Raw genomic sequence first — 17014 nt, forward strand, 5'->3', positions numbered from 1 at the left:
TTCCTACCTACCTCACATCAGAAGTAGACTAGGAAATATATTTGTGTCACCTTATTTGCATCTGTACGAAGAAGTACTTGTGCAAATATAATCTTGTCTCAGTCAAACCAGCTTGAACATTGTTGCGCTCAACTAGGAGTGCAATATCTGTGTGAACTTGCGTCTCTAAGAGCAATCCTATATTGTCCCAACCATTAAACTCGGTCTATTCACACCCACACCACAAATAACAGAGAAAAACCACAATATCCTTAACTCAATAGGCAGTCTCTGAAGAGCCGGAAAACCGAGTACTGTCTAGGTTTGAATCATTTCTACCGCATTTCATCTGGAGCCCACCGTGGGGGGTTGTGGTTTATTTCAAATATTTTTCTGTTGCTGGTAGTAGACTCGCAATGGTCTCTATTAACGGATTGCCGAGACCGGGGCATGAGGATGCCCCGAAGAAGTTCAAAGGAAGTTATGATGAGGTAGAGCGGTTCATTGATCACTATGAGCAGTTGTTGGATGCTGCAAGTATTACAGATGAGAGGGAGAAGTGCCTAGGAGTGAGGAAATATTGCTCAACCAGAGTGGCTAACATCATCGAAACATTTGATGGTAATGGGCCTCAGTGGAATTGGGCTGCACTCAAGGACGAGATCAAGCTTAGATTTGATGCAGACCGTGCGAGTAAGAGGTACCATCTGGCTGACTTGCACGCATTCCTTGAGAAGTCGCAGAAGAAGAAGATCACGACTACAGCTGCCTTCAAGCAGTATGATCTCAACTTTCGTTACATCTGGACTCATCTTTCGGCTCCAAAGCCTGATGATTCCCAGAAATTCACCTATTATTGGCTCGGAATTGGCCTCACTCTCAGAGAGCGAATCGAGGACAGATTCCTCAGGACTTCGCCAGGGGCGGATATGTCTAAGCCAATTCCAATGACGGACGTGTATGACCTGGGTATCAAGGTATTATCCCGTGATAGGTTTGACACGATCGGTCTTGCAGGAATGGTCGGAGCCGATGACGAAGAAGATGATCAGACTGAAGAAGGGTCTGATTGGAGGAAGGATTTGCAGGAAGATTCGGAATCTGATGAATCTGACTCTGCGCTGGCGTTCATCAAGAAGCAGAAGCTCAAAGGCAAGCTGATGAAAGCAATCAAAGCGGTGCGCTTTGATGCTGAGGACAGCAGTGATGAAGAGCCAAAGAGTAAGCCCTCAATCTCCTCTCGTGCTTCGCCAAGGCATCAGAAGTCGAGCTCGGTTAATGAGAAGGTAGCAGCGTTAATCGAAGAGCTGGCGGGAATGTCCCGCACAGACAAGCGCTATCCTAGCCTCTACTACAGGGCAACTACTCTGGATAGCAAGGTAAAGGACCTCATCCCAGCACCCATCATCGCATCTGCAGTACAAGTACCATCTTCAAACGGGTCATCATCTACTCAGACTACATTTGAGCGCCAATTGCCCCCACATCTAGGAACGGCAGGAGTATCTCCAGCTGCACGCCCACCATTATCTGAGATGTTATGCTATGGATGTGGGAAGAAAGGACATGGCATGAATCGGTGCAGCGAGATTGATGAGAAAATCAAGAGTGGTGTCATAGTCCGCGATGCGACTAATCGACTAATGTTTGCAGACGGCTCTTTCATTCGACGAAATGGGTCTGAATCTTTCATGGACGCCATCAAGAGGCGCGAAGAAGAAACCAAGACGTTTAATTCACATTTTGTGAAGCGCCTTGGCACGGATATGTATCCCGATGAGTTCAAAGCTCAGCTTCAGCAAGCCTACTTTGCGCCAGAAGGACATCCAGCTGCTTACATTGAGTCAGAAACTGACTCGGACATTGAATCCGACGGAGAAGCTGAATACTGGACAATGCCAGCAATCACTCGCGCTCAACAGAAGCTAGACGATGGTCGTCGCCAAACTCGTAACAAGATCTATCCAAGTCCAGATGATAGGCAAAAGGCTCGCAAGCAGCGTCGCCAGCGTGAGCGTGAGGATGAGGAATTGGTTGAGTCACAGGCTCGACCTGCTCAAGCTCCGTCAATTCCAGGAGAAATACCTCTCTCCTCAAAAAGAGAGGGCAAGAAGAAGGCTGACGAGTCCAAAGCTGAAGTACAACACGACCCAGAACCTCAACCTCAGCCGCAACCAGAACCTGTGGTAGTAATCACACCCGAACCGGTTCCAATGAACGTCGAGCCTGAGCTTTATTCTGGAAAGCCACGACCCGTAACTGAGGATGAACTTACAGAGCCCCCAGTGAGAAAATCACCCAGAAAGAAGGATAAGAAGCGGCTCATCAGTTCGGAAGGCGAGGAACTCCCAACGCTGACTCCCCTACAGACAAGACCATCAGATTATGACGCGGAAGAAGATGACGACATTCTCCCGGACATCTCGCCAAGGCCACCCAGCAAGCCGGAAGGTCAAAGACTGGTGGAAAAGCGAGCATACAACCCGCGCAAGTCTGCGGTATCATCAGAGGTAGACCCAAAGAGTGTTGTGGACCGGATCCTCAAAACTCCGGTTAGCTCATCGGTCGGTGAATTGATGGGGCTCTCTAAGGAGCTCTCCCAAATCCTTAGTGACACGCTCAAGTTCAGGCCGCAGAAGGAATTTATTGACCTCAAAAATATTAATCCCAAGTATGCTAGCGGAAACCTCGCGCCGGCGCAGAGCAACAAAGCAGGGAACAGGCCAGACTATCAGTCATTCATAGCGCCGAGAGTGCACGGCGAACTAATTCGTCTACGCGTAGACTGCTATGGCTATGACATCAATGCAATCCTGGATACTGGCTCGGAACTGAATGTCGTCAGCTCGGAAGTTTTTGAGCAGTGCTTCCGCTTACCGAAGGATATGGATCAGCGTTACGACTTGGGTGATGCTAACGGCGGAAAGCAAACGTTAGCAGGAGTAGTCAAAAATGTGAAACTTAAATGTGGAGCAATTGAAACGGTTGCTCACTTTTGCATAAGTGAGCGGCCGCCCTTCGACATCCTGCTAGGAAGGCCCTGGCAAAGAGGGAATTATGTCACGATTGATGAGAGAAACGATGGTACTTACCTGCAGTTCAAGGATCCGCGCGATCGGAGCCGGGTTAAATATGAACTGATGGCGGAGCCTGACGAGACGCGGTTTGATCGGCGCTTTGACCAGCGAAGCTGGGCAGCGCGCGCGGCTCCCCAGGGAAATACCTACATGGGATTTCTGCTCCCGTCAGAAGAAACCATGAGACGAAGAGCGCGCGATATGTTTGTCTTGCCAGTTGCTGTTGCGCCAAGACAGGGCTGGGACGAAGAACCAACGTTCATTGAAGTCGGAGGGCTCTTCTCGAGTAGCCTAGAAGAGTTCAATCTTATGTCAGTTCAGGTCTGGGAAAGGACGGGCTTACCCCTGCAAAGGTATCCAGGGATGTACGCTCCATCTGTGACTACGCCCGATGGTGTAGAACTTACATGGATAGGGAGGGTCAACGAGGTAGACACTGTGATGGTATTAGGAGAAGGAGAGACATACCTCCGCACCGAACATGACTATTTTGTCATGGAGAATTTCCCGATACAAAATGCCGGGGTAATGCTAGGCCTTGCTGCCATAAACAAGTGGAACTTACGTTCGGTCACGAACCCAAACGGATCGCTATCGTTGCGCGTCGGATCAATACCCGAAAATTATCGATTTTATCCGCTCACTGTTCCCGCTGTCCTAAAGAGACCGGAAGACCTTCTGCCTCGGAGGTTTCATTCCTTTCTAGGGTTGACAGGGGAAGTATCAGAAGAGGAAGAGACAAAGGCGAAGTTTGAGAGCCTACCGGTCACCGAACTCTGGCTTATGCATCGGGCGCGACCACCTCAGCCTGCTAGCACTTGGTATGCACCAGAGCAGATGGCCATCGACCTGGCGCTAGAACGATCCATTGTGAGCGAGGAAGGTCTGAGAAGGGTTGGATTGCGTACGATGTGGTATCCGCGCAGTGCGTGCATACAGTGGTCCAGAGGAAAGGACCTATACGTTAGGAAAGCAATAGACGGCGCGGAAGGGCCAGTAGTCTTGCGGGTTAAAGCATCGCAGATCAGCGCGGCAATTGATATGCTAGTGGTCGAGCATTTTCCTTATCTCGGTATCGATTTCGTGCTTGGCCAGGACTGGATGGATGCCGTAGGATTGGCGGAGCTGTCATCGGGCAAGGAATGGGATCTGATGCAGTTCGAAAACGGGTTGTTATTAGAGGTTTCGACCCGTTTAATTGAACGCGTACCAGATCGTGATCATCCGTACGATGAACTGGCGACAAAAGCCATTTCCCGAACTAACGCCTTGGAATCAGTTGAAAACAACTCAGAGGGAGAGCAGATTTTACCTGTCATCGAGCTATGGTGCATGCATGAGACAGTTGTACTTCGAACAGTGTTCCAGGACAATAGGCCGATCAAGGTTGCCGTGGATGTCGATCAGCCGCTGAGTCTGATCTCTGTGGAGGGCTGGCGATTGCTTGGCCGAGCAGGACGAAGGCCGAGACAGAATCAAACCGTTAACCTTTCGGACGGAAGGCCTATGAAGGTTCAGGCCACGATTCCTGATGTTCGCTTTGAAGCTCGTTTAGCGGGTGGGCGAAAGCAGCTGGGGAGCGTTGATCTGCGAGTCATAAGAGAATCACCGTACCAAGAGGCAGAGTGCGTACTTGGAAGCGACTGGGCGAAGTCCAGTCGATTGTTAAATTGGTCCGGAAACGAAAATGGGTCACTATTACGCTTCCAAAGGTCGGTGGGCCAACGCGCTGCTGAAATTCGGGGGGAGATACTGAAGTGTCCAGACCGAACGAGTAAGAAGGGTCTTGGATGGAGCAGGAAAAAACTGGAGGCAAGGTACGTACTTCCGGTGTGCATTCCACAGGGCCCCTCTGACGACTGGCAAGGAAAAGAAATGTTTCCAACCCGAGTTGTGGTTGATCGCAAACTGGGGGGAATAAATCTTATGTCAGTAGACACATGGGAAAGAACGGGTAGGGGTGTGTATAGACCTACCAGCCTCAGACTACCGACGGTAATTGGGCCGAACGGTGAGCAGCTAGTGGTAGTTGGGACGGTGCATCGGTTGGACCTATACTTTGAAAACGAAGATGGAAAACACATTTTTTGTGGGGGAGTTGACTTCCTTGTCGTAGTCAACTTTCCCTACGAAAACGCGTCCCTCATCGTAGGGAGCGCGTGGGCCGATAAGTGGGGGGTTCACGCAGAAGGCACCCCAAACAACGTACAAGTCACTTTCGCGCATTTAAGTTCCATCAAAAAGATGAAAGCAGAGAGAACGATTGCCGTCCACCGTGGCAAAGCTGAGGAGTGCGACACAGACGGGCGAGCGTTGGTGAAGGTGCGAAGCCGGGCGAAAAGCTGCGATAGGACATCTCCGCTTGAACGAGGACTACATGAACAGCCTGGGCAAAGCGACTACGTACCGCTCTTAGAGCTGGAAATTGCGTGTGACGTGCTTAACTTACGGGACAGGGTCCATTTAGAACCCTTTCAGACCATGAAGGGGGCTGTCGATGTCGGCCTTGAATGCTCGCTGATAACGTTGCAAGCCTGGGGAGCTTCGGGCAAAGCAGCTAGGCGGCCTGAGCATCTTATCAAGCCGCTCAATGCTTGCGGGATCGAACTCGATGTCGTGGGACGAGTCGACAATATCACCCTCACGATTTTTACGGCTGGCGGGAGACGTGCTATCGGCCAAGTCGATGCATGGGTTGTGCCTACGTTACCGCTCTCGGGCATACAATTGATGCTTGGGCGCGACTGGGTAGGGTCTGCGCGTCTTCAGAAGGTACAACCGAAAGGGAGTGGGTTTCACCTTACATTCACCGAAAGTCTCGCGGTGCCAGCGGGCTGGGAAATTGAAACCGGAAGCGTAGAACTAAGACGCGTAGGCAACGGAAAGAGCGGAGACGCGACGGGGCAGCAAGAGCATACAGCTATGGGTGAAGGGTCCTTAGCCGACAAAGGAAAACGGCGCGAGGGTCTCGACGATTCAAAGGAGTTCCTCAAACGCGAATATTCAGAGTCTAGTTCGTTCGCGAGGTCCAGGAGTAATTCAAGCGGGGAAAGGTGGAGCATGACAGTCGAGGGCACAGAATCACGAGCCACACAACGCAACGAAGAAGAGAGCGTGTATACGCTGGCTGACTCAGAACGCCGCGGGCGGACAAACGACGCGGGAACACAAAGCTACGAATGGGAGTGCGTCGAAAAGGCTGGGCAGACCTCCGAAATGTACTTGCCAGCCCTTGCGAAGGCTAAGGAGGAGGCGAGTGAGGAGGAATGGAGTGTTGCAGCTACCTACGCAAAATCACAAGTTAGCGAGAGCAGTGAGAAAGGTAGCGTAAGAGACTTAGCTGATTCAGACGGTGACGCATTACCGGCTGTCGCGCGAGTGCGAGGCAACAGAAAGGTAAGCGCCGAGGCCGCTGAGCAAGGGGGAGACGCGCAGACAATCACCCGCGAGAATTCGAACGAGCATGTGCAGGAAGAAAAAGACGGCCTGAGGGCCGACGTTGGTCTTGTGCGAGTAGAGGAGGGGGTACGTGAAAGGGAAGCGGGCGTACCTGCTGAATCAGACACTGACAAACGAACGAGCACCGCGCGAGTTGGGTACAACGAAAAGGCAGGGCCAAGGCTCCTTGCTGACCAAGAAGGAGGACTAGAGCGCGATGAAGGAGTGACGAGTGACACAGGTCCGCTGGTGAGAAGGGGTACGCGTGAGTTGGCCGAGCAAAGCATCGCGGGAAGGAAAGGAAAGGGGACGAAGAAGGAGGGAACGACGCTGGCCGAACGCGAGGAAAGGAAACGACGATTAGTAGGAGGAGAAAGTATAAAAGAGAACGAGACGCACCTCGAGACCCCAATACAACCATCGAATATGTCTCAAACACAATATAACCAGTCTGCTAGTGCTTATGACAGTACGCCTCCGGGGAAATCTGACCTCGAAGGCGACCTCGTCCCCCTCATTCCTGCAACGGTAACGACGGGTGGACGCACCTATGATCCCCATTACGCTTGGGACGCTCACGAAAGTCGCGGTCGGCTCCCGTTCGACTTGATGCTTCGTTCTCTTGCCGAAATGCGTTGGTTGAGGGAGCGCGGGGGTGACACTGGTATGTTCGTCTCCGGACGCGCCTTTGCGTTGAAGCCCGCGATCGATCCCGACTCGTCAACGTGGCCAAGGATCTTTACGATACCGGAAGGGGTGTTGGCGGTTGAAGGAGAAAGGATGGAAGGTGTGAATTTGGTCGTGTACGCGTGGGACGACGTTCAGATGGAGAGCGACGTTCGTGAACGAGCGATATTCGTGCCACAAATGCCACGTTCGGACATTGCCGCAGGTAAGTCCCACGTTTCTCATTCGCCAACGTGTTCGGACACGACGACTTCTTTTTCGTCTCGCTCTGACTTCGACACGTCACTCATCGCGTCTACGTCCTTTTCTCGCTCAGCTGTATCCGACCTCGTCAATGCCCTCAGGAACTCAGCTTCGGGCAGCAGTGCCCCGCACGATGCTAACGGGACCGTCAGCCCGTACGATGTCGAAGGAGGTGGGAAGGAGTGCGAGGCGGAGGACGCGAAGGATTCGAAAGACGACGATGATAAGAAGGAAGGGGGAAGCGGAGACGCGAAGGGGAAAGACGACGAGCATGCCATGTACGAGGTCTGGGCAGAAAGGGATGCAACCACAGGCACGTACCGTCTCGTTAGAATCGATGGGGAGGAGCTCGCCACCTCGGAAGAGGCCTTGCGTTTGATGCTCGACGCACCCGTCGTCGAGTACCATATCAACGGATGGGGGAGTGGCCCGGGAGGCTTCCAGGCTCTCACTAAGGAGGCCGCAGCTCGTCCCGAACCGCTTCTTCGTCCGCTAATAGATGTTCTTAATTTCTATTTCTTCCATCACCCGAACGAAACTCGGTATCCGTTCGCTCTTGAGGCCCACGACCACATAGGCGTGCTGAGCGGGCTCCTGGGTAGGCCCAGCACACCGCCTTTCCCTCGCGTTCACCATAACACGCACACCGCCAAGACCGGTGACCCCCTCACTCTCATTCGTGTCCATATCGATCCACCGTATCTCTGTTCATTCGTGTTCGCCCCCGCAACTCGCAACGACAACATCTCCGACTTCATCGACTCCCTCGTCGCCACTCAAGCGTGGTTCCGTATCGCTGACCCACCGTCCGATCCTGACGGTGTTATCCTTCGACCTCGCAACCGGCTGTCAGCAATGGATCACCTTAGTCGGGCGCTCGATATTTACTTCATGGGAGAGGAGTGGGAGGATGCAGAAGTTTGCTTGGAGGTGCAGGAGATGGACGGCGAAGTTGAATGGGAGAAACCGTCGTGGATTATGGACACCGACATTTGGGTTAGGAAGAATTCGGAGGAAGGAAAGGTTTACCGGGTGAGGTTGAGGGAATTCATCGAGGAGTACCCCCTCTCGGACTCGGACGATGACCTCGTCCGAGGAAGGGAACGTAATGTGTTCGAGGAGGCGTTCAAGCAGACGGTAGAGGAGGTTCAGCGAGGGAGGCGTCGTGAACGGACGGTGGGAGTGAGCACGACGGAGCGAGAAGACAGTGGAGGATTCACGAGGTTGATGGAGATGACGATGCGCGAGCTCGAGGAGGAATCGACGAGTGAGGAGACGTCTACGCCCTCGCTCGAGACAATCTCCAATTCAGATTACGCGGAATCTTCGGAGAGCGCACGTGAGTCTTTTCGTCCGATCATCCACTCGGGGCATGGATCTGAATGTCCTCTTTACCCAGCCACGAGCTTCTCGTCGGACTCGCATCTCGACGCGTTAGCTGCGCAGCTCGCCCCGCGCTACCCGGAACTCATCGATCCAGGGATGTTCCCCAGTAACGAAACGGACGCGCCCGGCCTTCCGGAGGTAGAGAGGCTCATCATGCTCACGCAGCGCGCCATGCCCCTCATTGAAGCCCTCACTCGCCCACAACCCGACAAGACGACTTCGGACGACGCTAATGCCCTGCCTACTCCTCCCGAATCAGTAAACGGGGAGCAAACGAACGCGACCGTGGTCCCTCCGTTCGGTGTATCCACCTACGGAGTTTCGCACTATCTCCCCGATCGGTTCGTGAAGACGGAGTTGCGGGAGGAAGAGGTGGACGAAGCGGGTGCGCGGATTAGCCGGGGGAAGAATGCGGAGGTCTTAGAATTTTTGGAAGGACGTACCGCGGAGAGGTTACGAGGCGGGAGAGCATCGTCGGAAAACAGTGTCGAGGTGGAGGTAGTGGAGACAATGATGAGGGAGAAGGAAGTAGGGGTGAAGCAGAGCAGGAGGACGGTGAGCTGGATGGATGAGAGCTCCGCGATCAGCGGTTGGGACGTCTACGGGTTCCCTGCAAACGATCGCCCCGGCTCTTCCAAGACCGTCCCTGAAACCGACGACTGGTACGCACCTCCGCGAACGCACGTGTACTACCTCGAGAAGCCCAAGGTACTTCCGTACGCGCTGGCACCGCTGTTCGATCAGGACGCCTATTGGGTGGACGAGGATGTCGACCAGGTATTGGCGGCGCAGAAGGAATACTGGGATGCGGGTGTGGTACGGTGCCGGATTCGGAAGGTAACGGAGGTGGAGTGTTCGAGGTTCGAGGCAACGGAGTGGAAGCCGTTGGCGGATTATTGGTGTGGGGTAGAAGCTGCGTACGATAAGGATGTGGTGGATATGACGGGGGTGGAGGAGGCACGGCGCCCGAGCGTTCCGGTAGCCCACTTCCCGACCTATACGCAGTCCCGCCTTTTTAATCCGCACTACCTCCAGGAGACGTCGCTCGGCGCGCATCGCGCTGCCCACCTGCTCGAACATCACGCTCGTAGGTCGGACCTCGCCGTTTACCCTCAGTTCCCCGTCATCACCAACCCCCGAGCCCCTTTCAACGTCAACTGGGTCGCTTACCTGTATCTCCGCCAACTTCACAAGTACCGGTATGAGAAATTCGTCGCGAGTCTTTCAAGGAAGGAGTGGCAGGATATGGAGAGCTACGGCGAAGGGCTGATCGGAAGGGGGGATAGGTTCGAGACGTACGCGGACCTCGAGGATTACTTACAGGGCAAGAACCCGTTCTTTCGCGCCGAAGAAAAACGCGATCTCTTCTTTTATGTCGAGTATCTCATGCACCAAAAGGTCCGTACTCTCGCGCACATCGTCAATTACATTCTCTCTGTCGAGGTCGGCGATGCCGCCCTCATCCGCTACCTCAACGACCGAGGATTTTTCGACGGAGATGCCAAACTCGAGTCCTTCGGGACCGTCACTGGTCACTCTGCTTAGTCATTACCTGGTGCGTGCACGAAAACTTGTTCCGTTTCGCCCGCTTATCATCTTTTCGTCAGAATATCTTGAACGTGATGGCTTGCCGATTCGCGGAAGTGTACGAGTAGCTGGCCCGCCCGTGTGGCGAGACGCGATTTGTGGCGCGGAACTTCTATCGGGTTTTTCTTGTACGTTGACTCATACGCTCACTCTTTTCGAATGTTTTTTGTCACGATGGTTTTTCGAACCCTCTGTGTTCGCTGTGTCTCGTTCTGGGACTCCAAATTCTCGTATTATTGCTATCGTGCATAAGGTCTCGCGGTATCGTGTCGGGTGGTGTACGAGTATCGGTCTCTGCTCGAGTTGTCAATATACGAGAAATCGTGGCTGCGTATGTATAATTACAGGCGTGTACGAGAGTCGTTATCCATGCTCCGAAGTATCTATTTCTTGTTCCCCGCGGAATTCGTCGTTTGTGTACGATAGTGTCCAGTCGCAGTCATGTCACGAATATTCATTTCTTTTCGACGACTTCGGCGATCGCGCTGTAATCTCGGCGGCTATGGCCACTATACTCAACTTCAAAATTCTCGGGCAACTCAGTCATAGGTTTAATTGGTTGAGCTCCGAGTCCCATAAGGGCACTCCAACAAGCCTCATATCAAATCGGGACTTGTGTGCGACTTGCTGGTGGTGGCTTTTGTGGCACGAGGCATTCCGAATATTACGTAATTTTGACTTCGGAATTTTGGAGAACAGGTCAAGTTCCGAACTCGAAGAAGATTATAAGTCTCCGCCACCAGTGAAATGCGAGTCGGAAGACCCTTTTGAGCGGGTGTATGCGTGTTTCTCGTTATTCTCCGAGTTGGCGGAGGAAGAGAGGTACAAGCATAAGGAACCCAAGGTCGACAGTGTGCACGAGAGCCCGGACGAAGAAAGTATTAGGCAACGTTACCGGTCGCTAGGCATTAGCGAACTGTACGACACGGAAGGGGAGATCGTCGACCTCGAAAATGATGTCATACTAATGTGCGATGATTGGATGGATGCTCAAGAGGCGATCCAGGTCTTCACCATGTACAAACCAAGTCATCTCCGAGCAAGACCGGTTCCTGGTGTGTACCCCGAAGACACTAAGGTGCGCAGGAATATTCCGGAGGACCCATTGCTCACTCTGCCAAGAATAGACAAACGTCCACCAGAGTTCAGACCGACAAAACGGATCACTCCTGAGCGTCTTAAGGTTCTCAACATCAATATGGACAGCTTCCTGAGCAAAGAGGAGGAGAAGCTTTTCACCCAAGTCATGATGAATAATGAGGATGTCTTCGCGTTTGATGAAAGCGAGCGAGGTACATTTAGAGAAGACTATTTTTCCCCTTACATCATCCCGACGGTACCTCATGAAGTATGGAAGCATGCAAATATTCCAATCCCGCCTGGAATCAGAGAACAAGTCATCGAGATGTTGCGGGACAAGATCAAAGCAGGGGTGTATGAGCCAAGCCAATCATCATACCGATCGCGCTGGTTCTGTGTGATGAAAAAGAACGGCAAGCTCCGCATCGTGCATGATCTCCAGCCCCTAAACAGGGTCACCATCAAGGATTCTTCAATGCCGCCAGTACTTGACAACTTTGTCGAGCCGTTCGCACATCGCGCATGCAACTCGGTCTTTGATCTATTCTGGGGCTTTGATGCGCGCAAGATAGCTGAGTCGAGTCGGGATCTCACGGCTTTCATGACACCATTGGGGCTCTTGCGCCTAACTTCTATCCCAATGGGGTTCACTAATTCCGTCGGCGAGTTCCAGAACTGCATGGCCTTCATTCTCAGCGAAGAAATCGAAACTCATTGCAATATATTCATTGACGATCTAGCCATCAGGGGGCCGGCGACGGAATACCTTGATGAGAATGGTGAAGCGGAAGTTTTGGCTGAGAATGCTGGAATCCGAAGGTTTGTATGGGAACACGCAGTTGACGTTAATCGTATTCTGCATCGAATCAAGTGCGCAGGAGCGACCTTCTCGCCAGGAAAGATTCAGCTTTGCTCACCAGAGGTGATCATTCTTGGCCAGAAGTGTACGCCCCAAGGCAGAGTTCCAGATCCGAAAAAGGTGGACAAGATCAGGAACTGGCCTCCTCTCAAGAATGTCAAAGACGTGCGCGGATTTTTAGGTTTGTGTGGGACTGTAAGAATTTGGATCAAGAATTATTCTGAGATCATCCGTCCGTTAACGGAACTGATACGGTTTGACACGGTGTTTGAATGGACATCTCGGCGAAGCGAAGCATTCGAGGTGCTAAAGGAGATAGTGGCATCGGCCCCCGCGCTGCGCCCTATTGACTATACATCCCTTAAACCGATCATCCTTTCAGTGGATTCAAGCAAGATCGCGGTTGGGTTTATTTTATCACAGTTGGACGAGGAAGGGAAGCGTCGGCCAGCGCGTTATGGGTCAATACCAATGTCGGACAGAGAATCTAGGTACTCTCAGCCTAAGCTTGAGCTGTTCGGCCTGTACCGTGCATTGCGCCACTTCAGGATCTACATCATCGGTGTTCGCAACTTCTATGTTGAAGTCGATGCGCAGTACATTCGCGGGATGTTGAATGAACCTGATCTGCAGCCTAATGCCGCGGTGAATCGCTGGATCCAGGGAATACTGCTGTATGACTTTATATTAGTGCACGTCCCAGCAACACGATTCAAAGGGCCTGATGGGTTGTCACGAAGGAGTCTTGGCGAAGGAGAGGAAGTCGAGTCAGATAATGATGATTGGCTGGATGATGTTACTTTGCTTGGATCGTCGCACTTTGGTAAAATTGATTTAAGGCAAAGATCACATGCGACGGAGTTTCCATACTCTATTAACGACTTACCGACCTGCCACAAAGCAGCAGCAGTGCTTCAAGATACGCTATTACGCGAGATTTGGGAGTTTCTCGAAACTCTAAAGTATCCAGAAAGAATACGCACAGGCACAATGCAAGAGCAACGAAGATTTGTTGCGAAGGCAACACAATTCTTTGTCAAACGCAAGCAGCTCTACAAGCGGAACTCGCATGGGAGCCCTCTTCTGGTGATATTGGACATAGAAAAAAGAGTCGAGATCCTAATGGAGGCTCACGAAGGTTCTGGGCATAGGGGTGAGCAATCTGTGTTTGAGATGCTGCGGAAACGGGTGTTCTGGCCACACATGCATGCAGACATCCGGCATCATGTGCGTTCCTGTCATCAGTGCCAAGTGCGCGACACCAAGAAGATGGTTGTGCCGCCCATTATATCCATGCCGGCCACCATTTTCACAAAAATATATCTTGACACTATGAGAATGCCTGAAGTAGATGGTGTCAACGCAATCATAGCGGCAAGGGACGACTTATCACGCGTTACCGAGGTCCGGGCGGTGTGGAGTGGAGACTCAGAGCAAGCAGCTGACTTCTTGTGGGAGCAAATATACTGCAGATATGGTGCCGTTGGAGAAGTCGTTACGGACAATGGTTCGGAATTCAAGGCGGCATTTGACAAACTCTTAGAACGTAAGCTTAAAATACCACAGATCCGGATTTCGCATTACAACAAACGCGCCAATGGAGTAGTGGAGCAAGGGCACTTTGTGTTGCGAGAAGCTCTAGTAAAGGAGTGCGACGGGGACCTGACAAGATGGCCCTATTTGCTTCCGCATGCGGCATTCACAGATCGAATCACTGTCAGTCGAGTAACGGGTGTTTCACCATTCTATGCGCTTCATGGAGTAGAGCCGGTGTTACCCCTTGATCTCACTGAGGCTACATTTATGGTTGAAGGATTTAGGCAGGGAATGTCTAGCGTTGACCTGTTTGTGCTTCGCATGCGTCAACTAGAGAAGCATCCAGAGGAGCTTGCACGCGCGTCGCAGAAGCTCATTGAGCATAGGCTTCAATCAAAGGAATACTTCGAGCGGCGTTTCCATAAGCGTCTGCGAACAGGGAAAGAAGATGCCGAGTACTTAAAACCAGGGCAATGGATTCTAATTCGAAACTCTGCAATAGAAGAACAACTTAACCGTAAAACTATGCAGCGTTACATTGGTCCATTCATTATTGTGAGGCAAACTCGGAACGGTGCCTGGGTCATCAAGGACCCAGATGGGACAGTGCATAGACGGGCAGTTGCGGCGTTCAGGATAGTACCATACATAGCGAGAGACAAGAAAACCTTACGGGACCTGGCTGCGCCAGATCCAGAGCTTGTGAATGAGATACTGGATGAAATTATGGAAGAAGTCGAAGAGATGGAATCTGACGACGATCTTTTTCTAAACGGAGCATAAAGGAAGCCACGGACTTAGCAGATTACTTCTGAGGGCAATCGTGGCTCGGCAAAGAAGCGCGTCGTTTGATGGCGTGGAGTACGTATTTGACAACGACTCCGTTGCTCGAGGATCGACCCGAGCCCCCACATTCGTTACTAGCTATGGCCCTCCCCCGCTATTCAGCCCCTCTTCTTCCACCCACACATACGATTCCATACCTCACTCGCGTTCTTCATGACCATCCGATCGACTATGGCGTCGACAACGAAAAACCGACTGTGTACATAAGCTCGGGAGGCGTTAAGCTCCCTCCCTCAGGTGCGCATGAGCATTCTCCTACGGTAGTGACAGCAGTCTGACTTTACGAAGATGCGAAAGTGACAGCTCCTGGCAGGCGTCCTGCGCTCTCTGATGCCTGCATCACCCATCCCATCTCTCGCACTGCAGTCCCGCCTCCCAATGCAACCAAGGAGGAAATCACAGCGTATAACCAAGGCCGCTTCCTAAACCCCATATTCCCGCCTGACATCACCGCTCATCGACTTCTTCTTCACCTCACTCTTCCGCCTGAGTCCCTACTCGAACCTGGCGTTTTCATAGTCGTTAAGGAGGAGAGCCGGAGTGATGATCATGAGCTAGTGCTGTGGATTAGGTTGAGGGTAGGGTATGACCGTGTCGTTGCAGTGTTTGAGGTAGGACTGGTAGACGACCCTCGTCGCTCAGGGCTTTTATTTGTTGACATACGGAGTGTGCCGGTGACTGTTGACATGGTGGCACACATGGACACTGGTTACGCGACTATTCCTTCCGAGATTTGGCATCGTGGGCTATTTTGTGGTCATTCCCGGGTCACTTTTCAGCGTTTCACTACTATGGACGGCATCTGCATGCGTCGGAAGATCCAGTTTGCTGAGCGGGGAGGAGCTGTCGACGTGTAGAATCATTCTTACCGCACTACTATACCTTTTTTTCTCTCATTGTTATCCACCTTAGTTACTTTTCTTGAGCTTTTTAGCACCCCGAGTTCTCTTATATTACAACGAGCTGTAAACTGCATGTAGTCGTCCCCATGTTTTTAAACAATAGTGGGCTTTGGCTGTGAGCATCGATGAAGTCTGAACGTTTATGATGGAAAGGTCAGCCCTATAGGAATATAAGTCTAGGACGCAACCGAGGACGGTTGCATTTGCTTGTTCCCCGCGGATGTCCGGCATGGACATTGTTTTGTATCCAGAACCATCCCTAGTGTTATTTTCTTCAAAGCGAGATGATCGCTGGAATTCCATGCCTAATTCGACGATAAGGTTTTCCAGAGACAGGAGCTGCTAGAGCGTGCAAGAATAAATATGGAGGCTAAGGCGGCGCAGAAACTTCAGACGAATTCAGACATAACCACATCACCATCATGTTCACTCTTTCGAATCTTTCTCGTATTTCCACCATTCAAACTGTAACCGAAGCCGACATAGGGCTCGAGCCAATTCACTCATCCCCGCAATCAGCTCATTCCAATCAGTCACTCATTGCGGGTCGGCCGCCTAACGAGCCATACACCCTTTTGCCTACTCACTATCCTGCATTCGTCATCCCGTTTCGAAGGCGTCAAGAAGAGGAAAGAGAATGGGTGATGATGACAGAGCCGTTTGATGTGATCGGAGTTGGTTCAGAGTTGATTGGGATGTTCCGTGATGAAGGAATGATGGCGACGCCAGAAGTGGCTGGAGAAGTAACGGGGGTAGAGCGATTTGAGAGAAGGCATGTTATCTTTCGAGTTGAAGGAGGAGCCGGATTGAGGTGGAAAGTGGGAGTAAGATATGCGTACGCAAAGGTAGAAAACTGGAGGAGGGCTTGGTTATTTTTCACAGCATTCGCCAGTCGATATCCAGTGAGTCAGGGTGAGAATTGGATGAGTAGGTTAATGGGATATGTTTGTGGGCCACTAGAGAAGAAGAGAGAAGGATGGGGAAAGCAGGGCCTTATGTAGAAATCGATTAGTCGTTTGGAGTCGCCGAGTCGGGATATGTCAGCGAGTTAGCCGAGACGGGAACTAAGAATCACGCTAATGTCGAATGGTTTGTCAGAAAACTCTCGAGTCGACTGTGCATTGTCTTCAGTCAGCATCTCATTATTCAGCAGGCTTATAAACCAGGCTTACGAATCACCTCTCTCAGCGTCGAGAGAAAGAAATGCTCAGAACGGGATAGATTACTAATCACAAAGGAAGAAAGTATCAGAAATGGTATCATGATCAGTCAGCATTCAAATGGAAGAAAGGACACAAGGGAAGAATGGCACGTATACGGTAATATGATTAGGTAAAATGTTCCCAGAGGGAAAGGTATATAAGGAGGGGAGGAGCGCAAGCGAGCAATCCCCC

The 17014-nt window shown here is 51.7% G+C and overlaps 5 protein-coding genes across 5 annotated transcripts; all 5 read left to right on the forward strand.

The window, feature by feature from the left end:
• Positions 1 to 6116: 6116 nt before the first annotated feature.
• Positions 6117 to 6705, forward strand: STEHIDRAFT_130726 (uncharacterized protein; the record flags this gene model as incomplete). Its single annotated transcript, XM_007303509.1, has 2 exons — positions 6117 to 6554; positions 6598 to 6705. The coding sequence occupies 2 exons, from the start codon at positions 6117 to 6119 to the stop codon at positions 6703 to 6705; spliced, it is 546 nt and encodes a 181-aa protein (XP_007303571.1).
• Positions 6706 to 7652: 947 nt separating this feature from the next.
• STEHIDRAFT_120966 (uncharacterized protein) lies at positions 7653 to 10364 on the forward strand. Its single transcript, XM_007303510.1, has 2 exons — positions 7653 to 8763; positions 8824 to 10364. The coding sequence occupies exons 1-2, from the start codon at positions 7701 to 7703 to the stop codon at positions 10353 to 10355; spliced, it is 2595 nt and encodes an 864-aa protein (XP_007303572.1). The 5' UTR covers positions 7653 to 7700; the 3' UTR covers positions 10356 to 10364.
• Positions 10365 to 11412: 1048 nt separating this feature from the next.
• STEHIDRAFT_56789 (uncharacterized protein) lies at positions 11413 to 11895 on the forward strand (the record flags this gene model as incomplete). The annotated part of the gene is made up of 1 exon (XM_007303197.1): positions 11413 to 11895. A coding segment is annotated over one exon (483 nt), but the record flags the coding sequence as incomplete, so codon positions are not given.
• Positions 11896 to 13605: 1710 nt separating this feature from the next.
• STEHIDRAFT_56242 (uncharacterized protein) lies at positions 13606 to 14655 on the forward strand (the record flags this gene model as incomplete). The annotated part of the gene is made up of 2 exons (XM_007303160.1): positions 13606 to 13813; positions 13952 to 14655. 2 exons carry the CDS (start codon positions 13606 to 13608, stop codon positions 14653 to 14655), a joined length of 912 nt encoding a protein of 303 aa, XP_007303222.1.
• A 143-nt stretch (positions 14656 to 14798) lies between these two features.
• Positions 14799 to 15575, forward strand: STEHIDRAFT_156284 (uncharacterized protein; the record flags this gene model as incomplete). The annotated part of the gene is made up of 2 exons (XM_007303511.1): positions 14799 to 14955; positions 15022 to 15575. The coding sequence occupies 2 exons, from the start codon at positions 14799 to 14801 to the stop codon at positions 15573 to 15575; spliced, it is 711 nt and encodes a 236-aa protein (XP_007303573.1).
• Between the last annotated feature and the right edge of the window lie 1439 nt (positions 15576 to 17014).

Source organism: Stereum hirsutum, assembly GCF_000264905.1.
Source record: "Stereum hirsutum FP-91666 SS1 unplaced genomic scaffold STEHIscaffold_6, whole genome shotgun sequence".
Taxonomy (NCBI): domain Eukaryota; kingdom Fungi; phylum Basidiomycota; class Agaricomycetes; order Russulales; family Stereaceae; genus Stereum; species Stereum hirsutum.

Bases quoted from the DNA above. Each gene is read 5' to 3' on its own strand.
- STEHIDRAFT_120966 (XM_007303510.1), top strand. From the start codon at position 7,701: ATGTACGAGGTCTGGGCAGAAAGGGATGCAACCACAGGCACGTACCGT. The intron at 8,764-8,823 runs GTGAGTCTTTTC...CTCTTTACCCAG, and splicing joins GGAATCTTCGGAGAGCGCAC to CCACGAGCTTCTCGTCGGAC.